The sequence below is a fragment of the Benincasa hispida genome, chromosome 1, assembly GCF_009727055.1.
Source record: "Benincasa hispida cultivar B227 chromosome 1, ASM972705v1, whole genome shotgun sequence".
Lineage (NCBI taxonomy): Eukaryota > Viridiplantae > Streptophyta > Magnoliopsida > Cucurbitales > Cucurbitaceae > Benincasa > Benincasa hispida.
Genome location: NC_052349.1, coordinates 14,542,513 through 14,559,165, shown reverse-complemented (window position 1 = coordinate 14,559,165; position 16,653 = coordinate 14,542,513). Strand labels below are relative to the sequence as shown.

The following is a 16,653-nucleotide window of genomic DNA, read 5'->3' as shown; positions in this document are numbered from 1 at the left end:
ATCAAGAATCAACTAATTAATTTATATTTAACCAAAAGTTATAACTGAAGATATATATTCCCAATATCACAGACTATCATTCAAACAAAATGAAATAATACTAACTTGCTACAAGTTATATCAACCAACTTCAATAATATGAACAAATTTAGTATCAGTACTAACTATTGCAAAAAGAACACTAGCTATCACAAGTTTTCATTACAAAATTTCCAACTGAAGGTCTTTGAAGAATTGCAATGTCATTGTGAAACAAAAGTATAAAATACCAATACCAATTCTATCCATTCCCATTTCCAAACTGAACTTTTTGTACAGGAGACTATCGAGACATAAAAGTTAACAAACAAAGAAGTGAAATATGTAAGCACGTGAGGATAAAGAATTGATTGATGACCTCTAAATGTCATACTAAAAGGAACCAAACAAAGTAATTTTCCTAAATACGATTGGGGGTAGAGGAGGGGGGGTGGGGGGGGAGGAGTCAAAAGCACAATCAATAACAAAAACCATGCAAAACATAGAAACTCATGCTAAATATTGCCAATTCAAGAAAACTCAACATAGAATATCACACAAACAAGAGAACTCATGTTAGATGGATGATTTCTTAGTGGCTATTTGGGGCGCTAACATGATATAGGATGTGGGGAGTTCTGATCGAGTATGTTCAAGCACTGAGATGATATACGATACACGGAAGGAAAATGACGGTGAGATATGAAATACATTTAAAAAATGGGCCCACAAATAATTAAAATCGATGAGATAGGATAATAGGTCTCTAAATATTGAGATGATATAGGATGTGGGGATATACCATCTCATGTTGGGACCTCAAATAGCCCCTTAATGTCATACTAAAAGGGACCAAACAAAGTAACTATCCTAAATATGATTTGGGGGAGGGGGTCAAAAGCACAACATAGAAAACTCATGCTAAACATTGCCAATTCAAGAAAACTCATAAACATAGAACATAACACAAACAAGAAAACTCATGCTAGATGGATGACTTCTTAGTGTCATACTAAAAGGGAACAAACAAAGTAACTATCCTAAATATAATTTGGGAGAGTGGGTCAAAAGCACAACATAGAAAACTCATGCTAAACATTGCCAATTCAAGAAAACTCATTAACATATAATATATAACATATAACACAAACAAGAAAACTCATGCTAGATGGATACTTCTTAGTGTCATACTAAAAAGGACCAAACATATGACTTCTTAGTGTCATTAGCATATAACATAACACAAACGAGACGTGTACATTGTATAATCTAGAGCAAGTGAAAGATGTGTGATGAGTATATGGATGCCCTAGTTTATTGTATTTATTTAGCATTATCCCGCCTTTTGGATTATGATATTATGTACAACTCATTGACTAGAGTTTTAGTTCAAGTGGGAGTTTGTTGGGTTTTATGCTCTAAAACTTGTAGATAGTAAACGTTATTAATTTATCGTCATCAATAAAAAGTTATAGATGTTAATTCAATAAATGTTATTGTTTGTATTGTTTGTTTATTTTTGTCTTAATAACCCTATATCCAATAAACTAACATCTAAGGTTTCCTTATGAGTCTTGAACTGTATGTGGAGAAATACAAAGATCAATGTTCAAGATATTGCCTGAAGGGTCTATAGTATAAGGATAAGGCTAGGTACCTTATCTTGGTAATACTATGGATATGACCCACTTTGTATTTGATACCAACGCAATGATCTAACATGTTCTCGTAGTTGACATGCGAGTGAAGGTATCCTATACAATGAGTTTTTATAAGACTGGACTACAAAATAGTAACTATTAGATATAACACCATTAAATAGTTGGGTTCCTATTTCAATAGGATGATCTCGGCAACTTAGTCTTAATCCTGAGTATATTATGAACTCCTGTTCACGAGATATTGTGTGGCCAGTTCGCGAACCCAATATGTTTACCATTTTGGAGATAAGACCGAGTGGGAGTGGGAACATAATAATATAAGATGGAATTCACTCCTTCTCATCTTAAGGGTAAGTAGATGAGTGTTCCCTGTGGTGCCTTCGACATTTGAACAAAGGGCCCTACCCTCTGGCCTGAGAAGGGTTTTTGTTTATTAGTTGGACCATAAATATGTTGTTCATTAAAGGAGCACTAGTACTTAAAAAATCATAGGTAACCCAAGAGTAAAACAATAATTTGACCCAGTTGGAGTTACAAACACTCGTGAAGAACTAACTTCCTGTTATTGATCTATATCCGTAGACACAGAAATATATCTTAGTGAAAAGAGTGCAGTCGTTGGCCTTTAGTAGAGTGTACCCACAGAACAAATATTGATTAACTTAGTTAATGAGTTCAACCAATTAATCTCATATAGTTGGAGTTTATGATCTACAGGTCCACCAGGTCCCTTTATTAGCTCTACTAGAGAATATTTAAGATGGATAATTTGAATTGTTCAAGTTAATTTGAAGAAACCATATATTAATCCATATATTAATGTGATTAATATATAATTGATTATGGATATGATCTATAATTCAAATTAAATTGGAAAGTAATATTTGAATAAGATTTAATTAATTATTCAAGTGAATTAGATTCACAAAGAATTAATTAAGAAAGGTATTGCACATATATATACGATGTTTATGATAATTAAATATATATACATTAAATTAAATTTAATGTATAAATAATCATTTAATTAATGTGCAAATTAAATTAAATAAGTGTTATTTAATTGTACTAATTAATTAAATAAGTTTTATTTAATTAATTAATTGTGGAAAAGAGAAATAGAAAAAAGATTAGGAAAAATGTTTGACCCTTCTCTATATAAAGACCTCCTTATGGTCTATTTGGGAGATATAGAGACTAACAATACACAACACACAAGTGTTATTGTGCAAAATTTTCTCTAAACCATAAAGAGAATCCTTTCTACTCGCCAAAACCCTTTTCTCCTCTCCCTCTCCCAATAGTTGGATACCACCTATCCCTATATTGGAATCCTAGAGAACGAGGTTAATCTCGTGGTAGTGTTCGAGATTGTTCAAGAAATCGTTCGTGATCAAAGTCGTTGGAGGAGTCGTTCGTTGGAACTTAAAGAGAATTGTTTGTGAAGATTGGGAATCTACAAAAGTAAGAATAGTTCTAATCTCTTTCCTTAAAGCATGCTATATTACATGTTTATATTATGTTTTAGTATATTGAATTTGTTTATGTAAAAATCGAATTGGGGATGCAAGACAGTTACAGCGCTTTCGTTGCGGGATTCGATCCCTTCATTCCTATATTTGCTTTATGAATTATAGACTTAATATATATTTACAAACTTATAATTAAGTATTAACATTTTAGATTATTCAAGAAAAGGCAAATACAAGAATGAATGCTGAAAATATTAGACCAAAGAGACAACATAAACCGTCAAAGAAGATGTTGGAGAATGCAAATGACTAGAAGATTATCAGAGAACAGAGGGATACGAAGGACCAAAAGAATGCAAAAGACCAGAAGAAAGCTTTTCCAGAACAAACAAGAAATTCTCTTAGAATCAAGGACTGTGTCCCTAGTTTTTACTTAAAAATCTCCCAGATGTAATAATGTAGTTGTGATTTAGTTTTATGGATATTTGAGTACTTTAATATTTGACTATTATACCTTAGTTTTTGTGGATACAATAGTATCAGTGATAGAAAAGATCCATGATAGACTTCACAGTGACATTAACTCCATATGTAGTTGATTTTGTCATATAAATATAGAAAAATGTTGAATTGTTAGTTGAATTATTGTAAATGTTGTCTCTTCATGTTTTCTATTTTAAAGTTCTAAGGACTAAACCCTTGTTATTATGTAATGGGTGCTAAAGTCTATAAGTGGTAGATCAATGTCAGTGATAGATCAATAACGGTGATAGAAATCATAGTGACATTACTTAAAATTAATGTTACTTTCTTTCTTGTGTACTTGATTTTGTGTTTTTATATACTACTGACAAAAATGGGAAAAAAATGTTCTATATTCCTTAAGCAAAATGTTATGTTCTTCTGAAAAATTTAACAATCAAGCCGATAGTAAAAAAGAAAATGTTACAACGTTGTAAAAATGGTGGCACATATATGTTCACATCTATAACAATCATATCGATAGTAAATGATACATCATTGTATAAATGGTGGAAATGTACATGTTCTACGGTTGTGACCAACACGACAACAACGACTGTACTTTGTATGAATTTTTTGCTCGTCAATTGATAATATTCTTTGTTTTCAAGGTTGGTCTGTTGGATGCTTAATAACTCGAAGTAATATATTCATGTCAATCCTTGTATACTTCCAATTAGCATGGTTCCCAAATGGACCAATAGAATCAGCATAACACGAAATCAAGGTACTTGACAAAAATACTTAGGAACAAAATAGCAAGTATTCATATTGTGCCCACGAAGAACAACAAGTGCATGGGCACATGGAACTTCATCAGGATCCCAAACACGATAGGTACATGATTTGGAATCTAAATGTAGCATAGTTGCTTCCATCACTCACTTTAAATTCAACATCATTAATTGCATTAACTTGAGAAAAATGACACGTAGACAACAAATTAATTAAGTTCCAACTATCTGAGTCTATTAGTAATAGAAACCTATCATTGATAGATGCCTATCACTGATAGAAGTCAATCATTGATAGATTTTATGATATTATCCATAAAAACAAGTAACTCTTACCATGAAGCTTCTTGATATTTGATGTTGTATTTGTAATTTTCCCTAAGGCCAGCTAGTCAAAATAGTTTTCATACAATATGCAACTTTACTTTTATCATAAAACCATTTTTGAAGTAATTGTCTGATAAAATCGAGTAGTGATGCCAGTAAATCTCTAAGCTTTTTTAGAACTGCATTTAAGCATTCTGAAATATTTGTAGTCATCATCTGATATTTTCTCCTTCTACAATACGAACAAGCCCACTTCCCAAAATCAATCTTATTAAGATAGTCTCGTATGCTAGGATATATTGTATCCATCCATCTCATATTTAACTCAAAATCGACAACAATATATACTTTTCCATGTCTAAAAAACATATTATCAATAGGAGAGTTCTTATATATCAGCTTCAAACTTCTCAAAAGGTGGGCAAACAAACACAATATTCAGTAGTTGGAAAAACATTTTGAACACCTTTTGGAACACTTAAATGTAAATAAGATATAATAACTAAACCTTCTCGATCCCCTAAACTTCTCTTTATATTCTAAAAAAACCATCTCCATGATTCGCGAAGTATACAATACTAAAGGAAAAGAAAAATCTTATTGTTATCATCAATTGTTGATGTTGTCAAAAGAGTTCCACCATATTTACATTTCAAAAAAGTCTCATCAACTAATGTGTTTGGTCTACAATATTTCCACCCCTCAATACACGATCTAATTGCCATAAAACAATACTTAAAATGTCCCTCAGAATCAACTTCATACACAGTGAATGAACCTCAATAAAAAAAAAAGATATATCAAAGACTAATTACATGTTGTTTTACAATAGATCTATTATTTATTGACCAAATATCAGTGATAGACCAATGATATGCTCATTTCCTATAAGACTTATCACTGATAGACCAATATCAGTGATGGACCATATCTGTTAAAACAAGTCTATCAAATACTGATTACATACTCATTGAAAACTTGATTGATGATATATAAAGGATAGGAGAAAAAACAAACCTAGATTCATTTCTTTAGCTTCATAAAAAAAATTTGAAATCAAGGCATAACATTTGTTTGCATCACCATTCAATGACTTCATAATATATTCTTTCGCCCTTTAAGCTTTATAGTAGCTAATATTTACCCCAAATTTAGTAGCAAGTGAATCATAATATCATTCAGAATCAAATGGTCACAAGGGCTAAAATCTTTTATCATACAATCACCAATCAATGATAAAGATGCTTGTCTATGATAAGTTTGAATAATATTTATAGAACAACTGTGATTAGCAATATACTTCCTAAATTTTCATAGTTTCCCACCCTTATAATGAGATGCAAGAACGTATCATTGACAATCATCTTGTGAGCACTTCAACACAATTGATTTAGAATTTGATCTCACAGTCTTGAACTTAAAGTTGTTCTTTATAGCTACATAGTAAAATGACTTTGATACTATTTCCTTATTAGCAAATGTATCCTTCTCTTTCAAATCAAACGTAGAAGACAAGCTACTAATATGAACATCCATTAGAATGTTGAAATCATCATTAATTAGAGAAGAAGAAAAAAACACGTAAAAAATTATAAAATCCTGAAGCCCCTTCTAAAAGCATATTAGTGGCTTGAACAACTAATAGATGTCTTGTACTTTGTTTTTTTTTTAACTAAATTAAAAAAACCAAACAACATCATGAATTTCAACCACAGTTTGAATGCCACTGATACCAAAATCCAATAAGATTAACAATTGTATTGAAGAAATAGATGCATCCAATTGAATTTCCTTTAATATCAAACTCACAAAATTCTCAAAACACATAATCTCATCGACTAATATGCCTTTAGTCTTGTAATTCAAGTAATTATGTTTATCATCCCCTTGTCCACTATGAAACACCACTACGACAAGCTTAATCATATTTTCAAATCTTTGCAAGAAGCACAAATTACAATTATCACTCTATTGTTACACTCATAATAGAGTCTATCAGAGATAGACTAATATCACTGATAGACTGTAATATGTATCTATTAGTAATAGACTCAAATTAGTAGACTGTATTGATATGAGTATATCAATGATAAACTTGCATTGAAAAGTTCATGACTACTTGAAAAAACAAACTAAACCTAAACCAAAACAGAAACCATCAAATTAACTAATAACATCAACAAACTTCAATTAAACAGCAATAACGCAAATTAAAACAAATTTAAAAAACATAGATGAAATCGAACACAAAATCTGAGGAAGAATTGTGACCTAGAACTGGGAGGAAGAATCAATCGTGCTGACGATGAAATGAATTTAGATTAGAAAAAAAACCTAAAATGAAATCTAAACATACCAAAAAATCCGAAATGTCGAGTAGAAATCCTAAATTGCAAGCAGAAATTGATGGACGAATGAGAAAATCAAAATTGTAGATTCAACTACTTCATAATTGATCGTGCGAAGAGATGAGATGAACATCGATTTCCTTGTCAAATCTCACAGAACAGTGATGAAACTCTCGAAAAAAAGAGAGAATCACGCAGGTTGGAGAATGAAAAAAGACAGATTTGTTTCTTTTCCATTTAAAATAAAGGTTATTTTAGGAATAAAAAGATCTCAACCGAATCTTCCCAAATATTCTAAATATGCAATTAGTCTTAGAAAATGATATATATTTAGTTATTTATACTAAAATAACACCTACTACAATTTTCCTTCAATTATACTTTCACTCTAATTACTAAGTCTATTTTATAATCAATTTTCAAACTAGTTAAAGAAAATGACTCATAATTTTAATAAGTTTGAATTATATATGAATCTTGAAGGTGTAAACTGTACAAAAGAAAAATATTATAGAAATATGGATTTGTACAACCAACACTTAAGTTTGTGGTTTATGATTGATAAGAATTAGTATATGGTATAAGAGATGAATTTCATAAGCCTAAGTTCATGTAATACAAATAAATCTATAAACCGGACGAAGACAAACAAATTCATATACCAAACATAGATTTGACTTTGAAAGTTTAAAGTTTTATGAGTCTACCCTATGAATAAAAAACATGGGACCAACAAAGTAGAACTTATATGTTCCGGTTGCATCTATCTTTCTATAGTCCGTTATAACTATGCAGTAGAAAAAACTAAAAAAAATATTTAAGAAAAAAGGAAAAGAAAAGTTCATCATATGACAAAATGTGATTGGACAAGTGGGTGGGCGGCCAAAAATGAATTGAACCCAAGGCGCACCCAAGTATTTTTCTCTTTGTTTGAATAAATAATACTAGTTTAAACTACAAGTTTAGTTTGTGGACTTTGAATTTTGTGTCTATTTGATTTATGAACTTTCAAGAGTGTTTAATAGGTTTCTAAACTTTCATTTTTTTTCCTAATACGTCTTAGTGTCCAGTTTTATGTCTAATAGGTTCTTGAAAATTTAAAAATTAATTAATTTATTATATATAAATTTGATTTTTTTTAAAAAAAAACTTTAAACTTTCAATTCTTTATTTAATAGATCCTTGATCTTTTTAAAAAAATATCATAGTTTAAGGATTAAATTTCTAATCTTTTAAATTTATGGACCAAGTAGATACAAATCTTTTAATTTAATCATAATACTAAATTCTATCACTCTGTCATCCAGCAACAGAATTGGGAACAGCCATTGGGGCATTTAATCAAATAGATTAAGGGGAAAAGATGTAAATAAAAGGGATATTATTATTATTATTATTTTATTAGAAAAATTATTTTAAATGATAAAACCGCTAAAAATATTTATAAGAACACAATATCATAATTAATTTGCGATAGACCGTAATAGACCAAAATAAACTATTATTTATATCTATCATGACACAGATAGACACAAATAGTAGTGGTTGTGATATTTTGCTATCACTCATAAATATTTTGGTTCATTTTCTATATTTGAAAATAATCCTTATTATTATTATTATTATTATAATAGAAGGATGAGGTAACACTTCAAAAGCCTTACCAAAAACAATTTGACCCTTTATCTCGAATTGCATTGTGTGAACACTGAGATTTGAGAATCCCTTTCATATGCATTTTAAACGTTGAACTTTTCCATTTGTCATTTGAAGGTGAAAAGGTCAATTAGTTGCCTTGTTATGTCAATAGTTGTTGGATTTAGATAGTCACTTAATTAATTATATCTTAGTCAAGTTAAATGCTTTGGTAATAGCATTAAGGAAATCAAAGGTTCTTAATGAGAGACATTTTCTATTATTTGATTGTTATTTTAAAAAAAAAGGAAGTAAATCTTCATTTTGAAGACCAAATTTAAAGAACAAGGTATAAATGAATATGATCTACTTTATTCATATTGTGGGGGAAAAAGTGATTATTTCTCTTGCAAACAATCTTGATTAATAGACATCTTGATCTTATTACTATTTAAGTGAGAGAAATAGAAATGCTTTTGGTTTTTAAAGTCATTATAATGCAACTTTAATTATTATATATAGGTTAATTTAGAAGATTAGATAAAGATAGCTGAATGTCTTCTTCAAAGAGTATATCTATTTATCTTAATGCTTGATAAAGTAAAAAAAACAAGATTAATATAGTCAATTATGAGAATTATTAACTTCGTTAAAAAGTAATTTTTATATTAACCCTTAAGAAAGCAAGAAGTAGAAAGTGAAAAAGAAAGCAGTGAACTCTCGTATAGATAATCATGTCATGAAGGAAATTTGATGGCAACAATAGTTAGAGAAAATATAAACAAAGACATGACATGATATGAAAGCGTGAAAACGATCTCTTTTAAATGATTTTCACGCTATTTCATTTTCTACTACTACAATATTTAACCTCCCACCAAAAAAATAAGAGAATGAAACTATTATTTCCATTATGTTGCCTCCTGATTGGTGGAATATATTACCATGCGAACTTAGTGGGAGGACCCCATCAGCAAATTGATCTCCTTTCTGTAGCTTGGAGTAATTTTGCAGGCTACACATGTGAATCTAATTCAACAGCTACAGGATTTGGCTTGCAAGTGTGGAGCATGAAATTGCAGGCTGTTACAGCCTCTCCCACCGTAAGATAGATCCATTCTTGTCCGATCGCATCGATGAACTTCGCCTCGTTTAACTTTTTGATCACTTCACTTCTTGGATTTGCAAGCAGAAGCTACAATCACATACCATCACAGAATAATAGATTACTAGTTCAAGCTATATATTAATCAACTTCAACTCTTTGCTTTGCTTCTAGCACAATAAAGTATTACTAGCATTTACTATTAGATTGTTAGATTCTTTTTTTGAGTTAAAGAACATATGGAAGTGGGAGATTCATGCGGTATATGTATTAACCAGTCGAGTAACAACATTCAACTTCGAGGGAATTTAAGATGAAGAATGACTTGGAAATACGTACTTTGAGGCCCTTTCTTTCAGTACTCTTCTTAACCTCTTCAAGCATGCTGATTCCACTTGAGTCAATGCTACTTACGCCTGTGTTCAAAATTTCAAATCAGTACATGAGATAAAAGAGAGGTTATTTGTTCCCAAAGTTCAGATATTCATTGAAGTACTTACCGGAAATGTCTAGAATTATGTACTGCAAGCTGGTTTCTCCTGATGATTTTATCCTCTCTTCTTCGTCTGTAATCCACCTTGAAAGCCTGAGAAAGAAGAGAAATGTTAATGAGGATCGGCATCTTCATTCTCATTTTTATACATAATAAAGATCATTATGCTATCTGCATTTAGTGGTTGCATAAGGTTACCTTTCTCTCAGGTAGTTTGAGTTGGCAAAATAGATTGGGGCCTCCAATTGGAGGATGAGAATTCCAGGCACATTTTTGGCTGTTGGATATTGATCAACGCTTCTGTAAATTGTGGAGTTGGGAATGTTGCCTAATACTAAAGTTCTTGGCCTTGCGATGATGAGAAGCACCCTTAACAAAGAGAGTGTAACCTGAAAACCATGTCAATTGATACAAATGAGAACCATATTGAAAGATTTGGTTTAGTATAAACATAAGTTCATTCCATTGATTTCCTCACCGCAACGATCAAGCCTGTTTCAACGCTGCCAAAGACGACACCGATATATGCACCAAGGCAAACAACAAAGTCAAATTTGTCGATTTTCCAAAGGTGGATGACTTCTTCATAGTTGATTAGGCCAAGCATAGCAGTGATGATTATGGAGGAAAGCACCACCAGGGGCGTGTAATGGAAAAATGGCGTCAAAAACAATAGAGTGATCATCAGAGCAATTGACATGACAATATTCGAGACCGCGGTTTTACATCCTGCATTGAAATTCACTGCAGTCCTCGAAAATGGCCCTGCATATTTTATTGGTATTAGTCCCTGGATGATAAGCTCAATTAACAAAAACCAGTAAGATCAACAAAGCCATACGTTGATAACTTGATAATATATCAAAATTATCAATCATAATAAGTTCCAATTGGTACTTGCCAGCTTTAAAATTACAATCTCCATAACTTAGGTCCTTAGGTCTCCAATCCATTACCATTTGGTTTTTAGTTTTTAGTCTTAAAAATTATGATGGTTTCTTCACAATTTATTTACAATGGTTTCATCAAATAATATAAGAAATCAAAGGAACTCATATGTGATAGTAGGGCTCAGAAGCTAAAGATTAAAAATCAAATGATCATCAAATGGGCTTTAGTTATTTCAATGCAGATGCCTAACAATTGAAGATCAAACTCAAGCGCCTCCATTGAATTTTCAGCTTACCTGCAGTAAGGTAGCAAGAAGTGCAAGAACCAACAATGTTCATCATCCCAAATGCTATCATCTCCTTGTTTCCATCAATGTGGTAGTTTTTAAATGCAGCAAAACTTCTTCCCACTGCAACTCCTTCCTGCATTACGCAATGGATTCAGAAAAACGAAGATGGTTAAATTGTAGATTCACTTATTTTCTTTGAGATATTTCATCAAACAGTTGGTGGTCATGTTCCTAAGCACACTCACATAACAGAAGAAACAGCTCTTGTAAAGGCAATAAATTCATTCAACGTACTGTTTAAACTTCTCTTCTCAACACTATATTACCAGGAAAGAATAAGACCAAAAGAAACTTACAGCGAGGCCAATGATTCCGATGATGATCCCTGTTTTGATGGTAATGGCGAGATGAGGGGATCCAAATACTAAATCAGATGCAGATGGGGGATTCAACCCTTTCTTCAAATGACCAATCTAAATTACAAACAAAAAACAGAGAGACCCAATAAAGATTTTGATCTTAAAACAAACCCCATTAAAGAAAGCTTCACGAAAGCAAAGAAACATAGACGGCAATGGGGGATTGAGTGAATTACCACTTGAACTCCATGCTTTTCAGCGTGGGTTAAGTAAACCAGAAGACTTCCCAAGATAACTGAAGTCAAAGGCGCCAATGCACTTATCCAAAAGAAGATTGGTTTCTTCTTGCTCTGCAATTCGTTTCCAAAATGAACTCTAATTAGCAACCACTAATTACCTTACCCAAAAATATATATATATATATATATTTTTTAAAATGGACATTATTTAGGATTTTCCTTTTTCGAGTTTAATAAAAACTATGCTAGTTAAATTGGGTTTAGAACCATTGAAATTCCAAAAATTATATTTACCTAGATTTTACTAGGATTCTATTTACTTATTATTATTTTGCATAAATAACATTATTTTAGATTTAGAGAAAGCAAAATAAAGTTGTTTGAAAAATGGACTGTTTGGATGACGAATATTATCATGTTCTATGTTTTAGATTCACAGTGAATTATTGTATTTTTATATTTACTTATGTTTTAGAAGTGTTATAGATTTTAGGATCCAAATAGTATAAATTTTGAAGAAGAAAAAAAATATATTTTAAAATTATTTAATACAGTGTTTCACATAATAAAATCTATTCAAAATTTTCAAATTAAAATTTGCAGGGTAATTTATTATAAATCATATAGAGATATTTTCAAATATAATAAAATGAACCAACTCATTTATAAATATAGCAAAATATCATTTTCTGGATTAAAAATAATTTTTCTTATATTATAATAATATAAAGAGACAACTAAAACATTTTCATTATTTAATTATTAAAAATAACTACAATTTTATAGCCTATAAATATAATATCAAATAATTATCAGCTATGATATATATATTTAAAAATATGAAATACAACTATATTTTTATTCCATCTCTCCGTTTCAAATTTTTGTTTTTGATTTTTTATCAAATAAAACCGATGGTTTGAAGATCCGATTTTATTTGGTGTGTTGGCCAAACCCATCTACGATAGAGATAATTTTTGGTTAAGTTTTGTTTCATAATATTTATTATTATTATTATTATTATTATTATTATTATTATTCCATTAACAGGTTTCATGTATTAAAATTTTGTCACTCAATTGTTGGATAAAATTTTAACATATAAGGCAACATTAATTGCTATACCTATAGTTATAAACGGATAAATATTACTTTGTTTTCTACTACCTTAAATGCATCACTTGCAATCAAGACATAAAATTTATCTACAATATTAAATCTACATATTTTAATTGTCTCATAATAACAAATCAACCTATTAAATCAAAGTCAATATGGTATGTGCGAGTATAAATATGGTATCATAATATAAGAGATACCAACATTATTCTCAAAATTTATTTTAACAAATAAAACTCTACCTTATATTATTTTTCAACCGAAAAAAAAATAAGATAAGACCACAAGAGATAGAAAATATTTTGAAAACTCAAGTCAAACAGTTATTATTGCTCATTTGATAATTAATTACGTTTTTCTATTTTTTTAAAAAATCATCTTTGCTTTTTCCACTTTTTAAACAAATTGGAAAAAAAGAAACTGATCTACCGGTTTTAAATTTAAAAATTAAAAACTTTAAAACTACAAAATAATAATAATAATAATAAAAACCGTTTCCAAAATATCATGTTTAACCATTTTTTTCAAAGATTGTTTTCCTTTTCCATATGTTTTCCACGTTTCTTACTCACACGTTTGAATTCGTACAAATTTTTTTAACCATCTTCTGAAAACTAACTTGAATTTATTTGTTGGTGTTTCAAACAACCAAATATGGAGTCTAACCAATGCCCAATATTTCGTGAACGTAGCTAACACACTATCTGTGTGTTGATTCTTTTATTTATTTTTTATATTTTTTAATTGTCGTTTTCGTAACAACATTATTTTTCATTTTTAGATTTTAAGAACAATACAAAAATCAAACCAATAACCTTAGTAAACATAATTAAAAAAAAAAAAAAAATTAAAAAGAAAATAATGGAAAACTTACCAAGTATCTAGTGAGGAGGAGAAAGAAGAGAAAACAGCAACCCAACACAATACTTTCCCATCTCCACTGTCAGAGAGGAAAAAGAAATAAAAACTAAAAAAGCTATGCAAAAGAAAATAAACTTTGAAGTGATAAAAAAATGGCGTCAAAAAAAGAAAAAGAAAAGAAAAAAACCAACCTTGTGAATTTGAGAGAAAAGAGAACGCATAACGGATACAATATCAGTCTCATGCGTAAAATGAACCAATCCCATTATGCCTTTTAATTGCTGAAGACAAACCACCGTTGCTGCACCACCCATGAACCCCACTATTGTTGCATGCGACAAAAAGTCCACAATAAGCCCTAATCTGCACTTTCCAAGGTCCCAAACATGATTAATTCTAGGTCAAATGTTGTTGTTTCTGACGTGTTATCAAAGCAAGAAGTTTACCTGAGAAAACCGAGCAAAGCTTGAAAAACTCCTGCAAAAAAGGTGGCAGTGAAAACCAATTGAACGTATTGTTTCGGATGTTCTACTGGGTTGACTTCCTTCCCCAACATGGCGGACATGAGTAACGACGCTACCGCCACTGTCCCCACCGCAATATCTTTCGAGCTTCCCAACATGGCGTAGATCAACGGAGGGATGAAGCTCGAATCTACGTTACAAAGAAAATAATAATAATAATAAATAACTAACATGATATCAAAGCAGGAGGTGTGGGTTGTAGTGTATAAACTTACAAAGCCCAATGATGGGAGGGATACTGGCGAGATTGGCATAGCTGATACCCTGAGGGACAGCTAAACTAGCGATGGTGATACCGGCAACGAGGTCGGCTTTGAAGAAGTCGAAAGTGTAACGAGGGGCCCAATCGAGGAAGGGGATAAAGTACTTAAGCCAAAGAAGGATTTGGGTGGATAAAGGTTGGTTTTTGAATTGTTTGAAAGGGTCATCAGGGAAGAAGGTTTCTTTGAAGTTGGAAGCTAAGGAGTCCAAGAAGGGCTTTTTTGGAGGAATGGCTACTCTGTGAGGGCATTCAAAATCTGCATTACCCATAATTTTGAGAACAACACTTTATTGTAAATTCCTAAGTTAAGGGAATGAGGCTTTTGGGTATGGTATGAGGGGGTATATATTGAGGTTATTGCATAGTGGGGGATCTTCAAAGTGGATTGCTGGGACCCTTTTTTTTATGGACACGTGGCGTGTCAACCATTGTTTGACCATATGAAAATTTTAAAACCTGTTTCTTTTGGGAATAGGGTAAGGCAAGGCAACAACCCACTTAGATTTGAGCGACGAATGTTTGATTCGGTATACAACTATTTTTTACCTCTCTTTAATATTTCATTCTTTTTCCTTTTTATTTTTTTCAAATTATTCTTTTTTATAATTTATAAACGAGGTCTTTTTAAATATAAAAATTATTTTAAAATATTCATACTTTATAGCAAAAAGTTTCAAAAGTGCTTACAAACATTTGATAATAATTTGATTTTGTGTTAAAGTTTTTTAAAATATACAAATTTATAAATACTATTTTTACCTAATAGTAGATTTGGTAGAGGTCCAAGCGGCTTGAATCCCACTCAACTGTATGCTCTTTATATATATAACTAGTTTAATATCAAACACTAGCTGGCCTTCTCTAAATCCAAGTTTAAGTCTCTTTCATTACATTTATTTTTATTAAATCATATAAAACCCCATCAACAAAATTTCTGGATCTGTCATTGTATTTACCTATAATTTTTTTTTTTATCTATTTTCTGTCAATATTTTCAAAAATTAAGTTAGATTTTAAAATGAAAAATAAAGTAGTTTTCAGAGACTTATATTTACTTTTATAATTTATCAAAAATTCAAGTTTTTTTTAAAGAAAGATTAAAATAATAATATAAAAATTGGAAGAAAATAAATATAAATTTCTAAAACAAAAGATATAAAAACAAATTACTACCAAATGAAGCCTTAATTTGTTGTTTTTACATTTTTTTTAATCAAACTTATTAACATTATATTAATAACACGGAAAATAAAATCCTTATCAAACTAAACCAAATTTTCTTTTTATATATGACAGAATGAAAAGCATATATATATGAATAATTTATATATAAGCAAACGAAATCCAACCTGAGAATAAAGCACATGGTGTGTTTTTCAATGATTTGTTTTGGTCTCAATGGCGCTTTCTGTTGCTTTATTTGTGATTAATTGTTCTCTGAAAAATGGATATAGAAAAATATAAAAAATTTCCTGATAAATTTTTAATATCAACAATGCTACATATATGATAAGATATTATACAGATAAGATTAACAAATGATGATTAGATATGACATATGATATTAATCAATTCAATCGGGATTTTGTTACCATATTATTATTATTGTTTAGTATATTTTGTTACCATATTTGGTAACATTATTATCATGGAAACCTATTCAACATTAAAATTACTCATCAATTTCATCAAGACTTTTTTTTTACCATATAAAAGTTAAGGAATATTTTAAAATTTAAGCACTAGGGAGTGAATTTGTAATCTTACATAAAATATATAATGTTATTAAATAAA

At 30.2% G+C, this 16,653-nt stretch overlaps 1 protein-coding gene across 1 annotated transcript; it reads right to left on the bottom strand.

The window, feature by feature from the left end:
• Positions 1-9,415: 9,415 nt before the first annotated feature.
• Positions 9,416-15,168, bottom strand: LOC120069687 (sulfate transporter 3.1-like). Its single transcript, XM_039021472.1, has 12 exons — positions 14,813-15,168; positions 14,520-14,727; positions 14,265-14,436; positions 14,087-14,152; positions 12,091-12,204; positions 11,852-11,968; positions 11,502-11,628; positions 10,794-11,080; positions 10,514-10,704; positions 10,323-10,408; positions 10,162-10,238; positions 9,416-9,912 (listed from the first exon to the last, which is right to left on the bottom strand). The coding sequence occupies exons 1-12, from the start codon at positions 15,126-15,128 to the stop codon at positions 9,733-9,735; spliced, it is 1,941 nt and encodes a 646-aa protein (XP_038877400.1). The 5' UTR covers positions 15,129-15,168; the 3' UTR covers positions 9,416-9,732.
• Between the last annotated feature and the right edge of the window lie 1,485 nt (positions 15,169-16,653).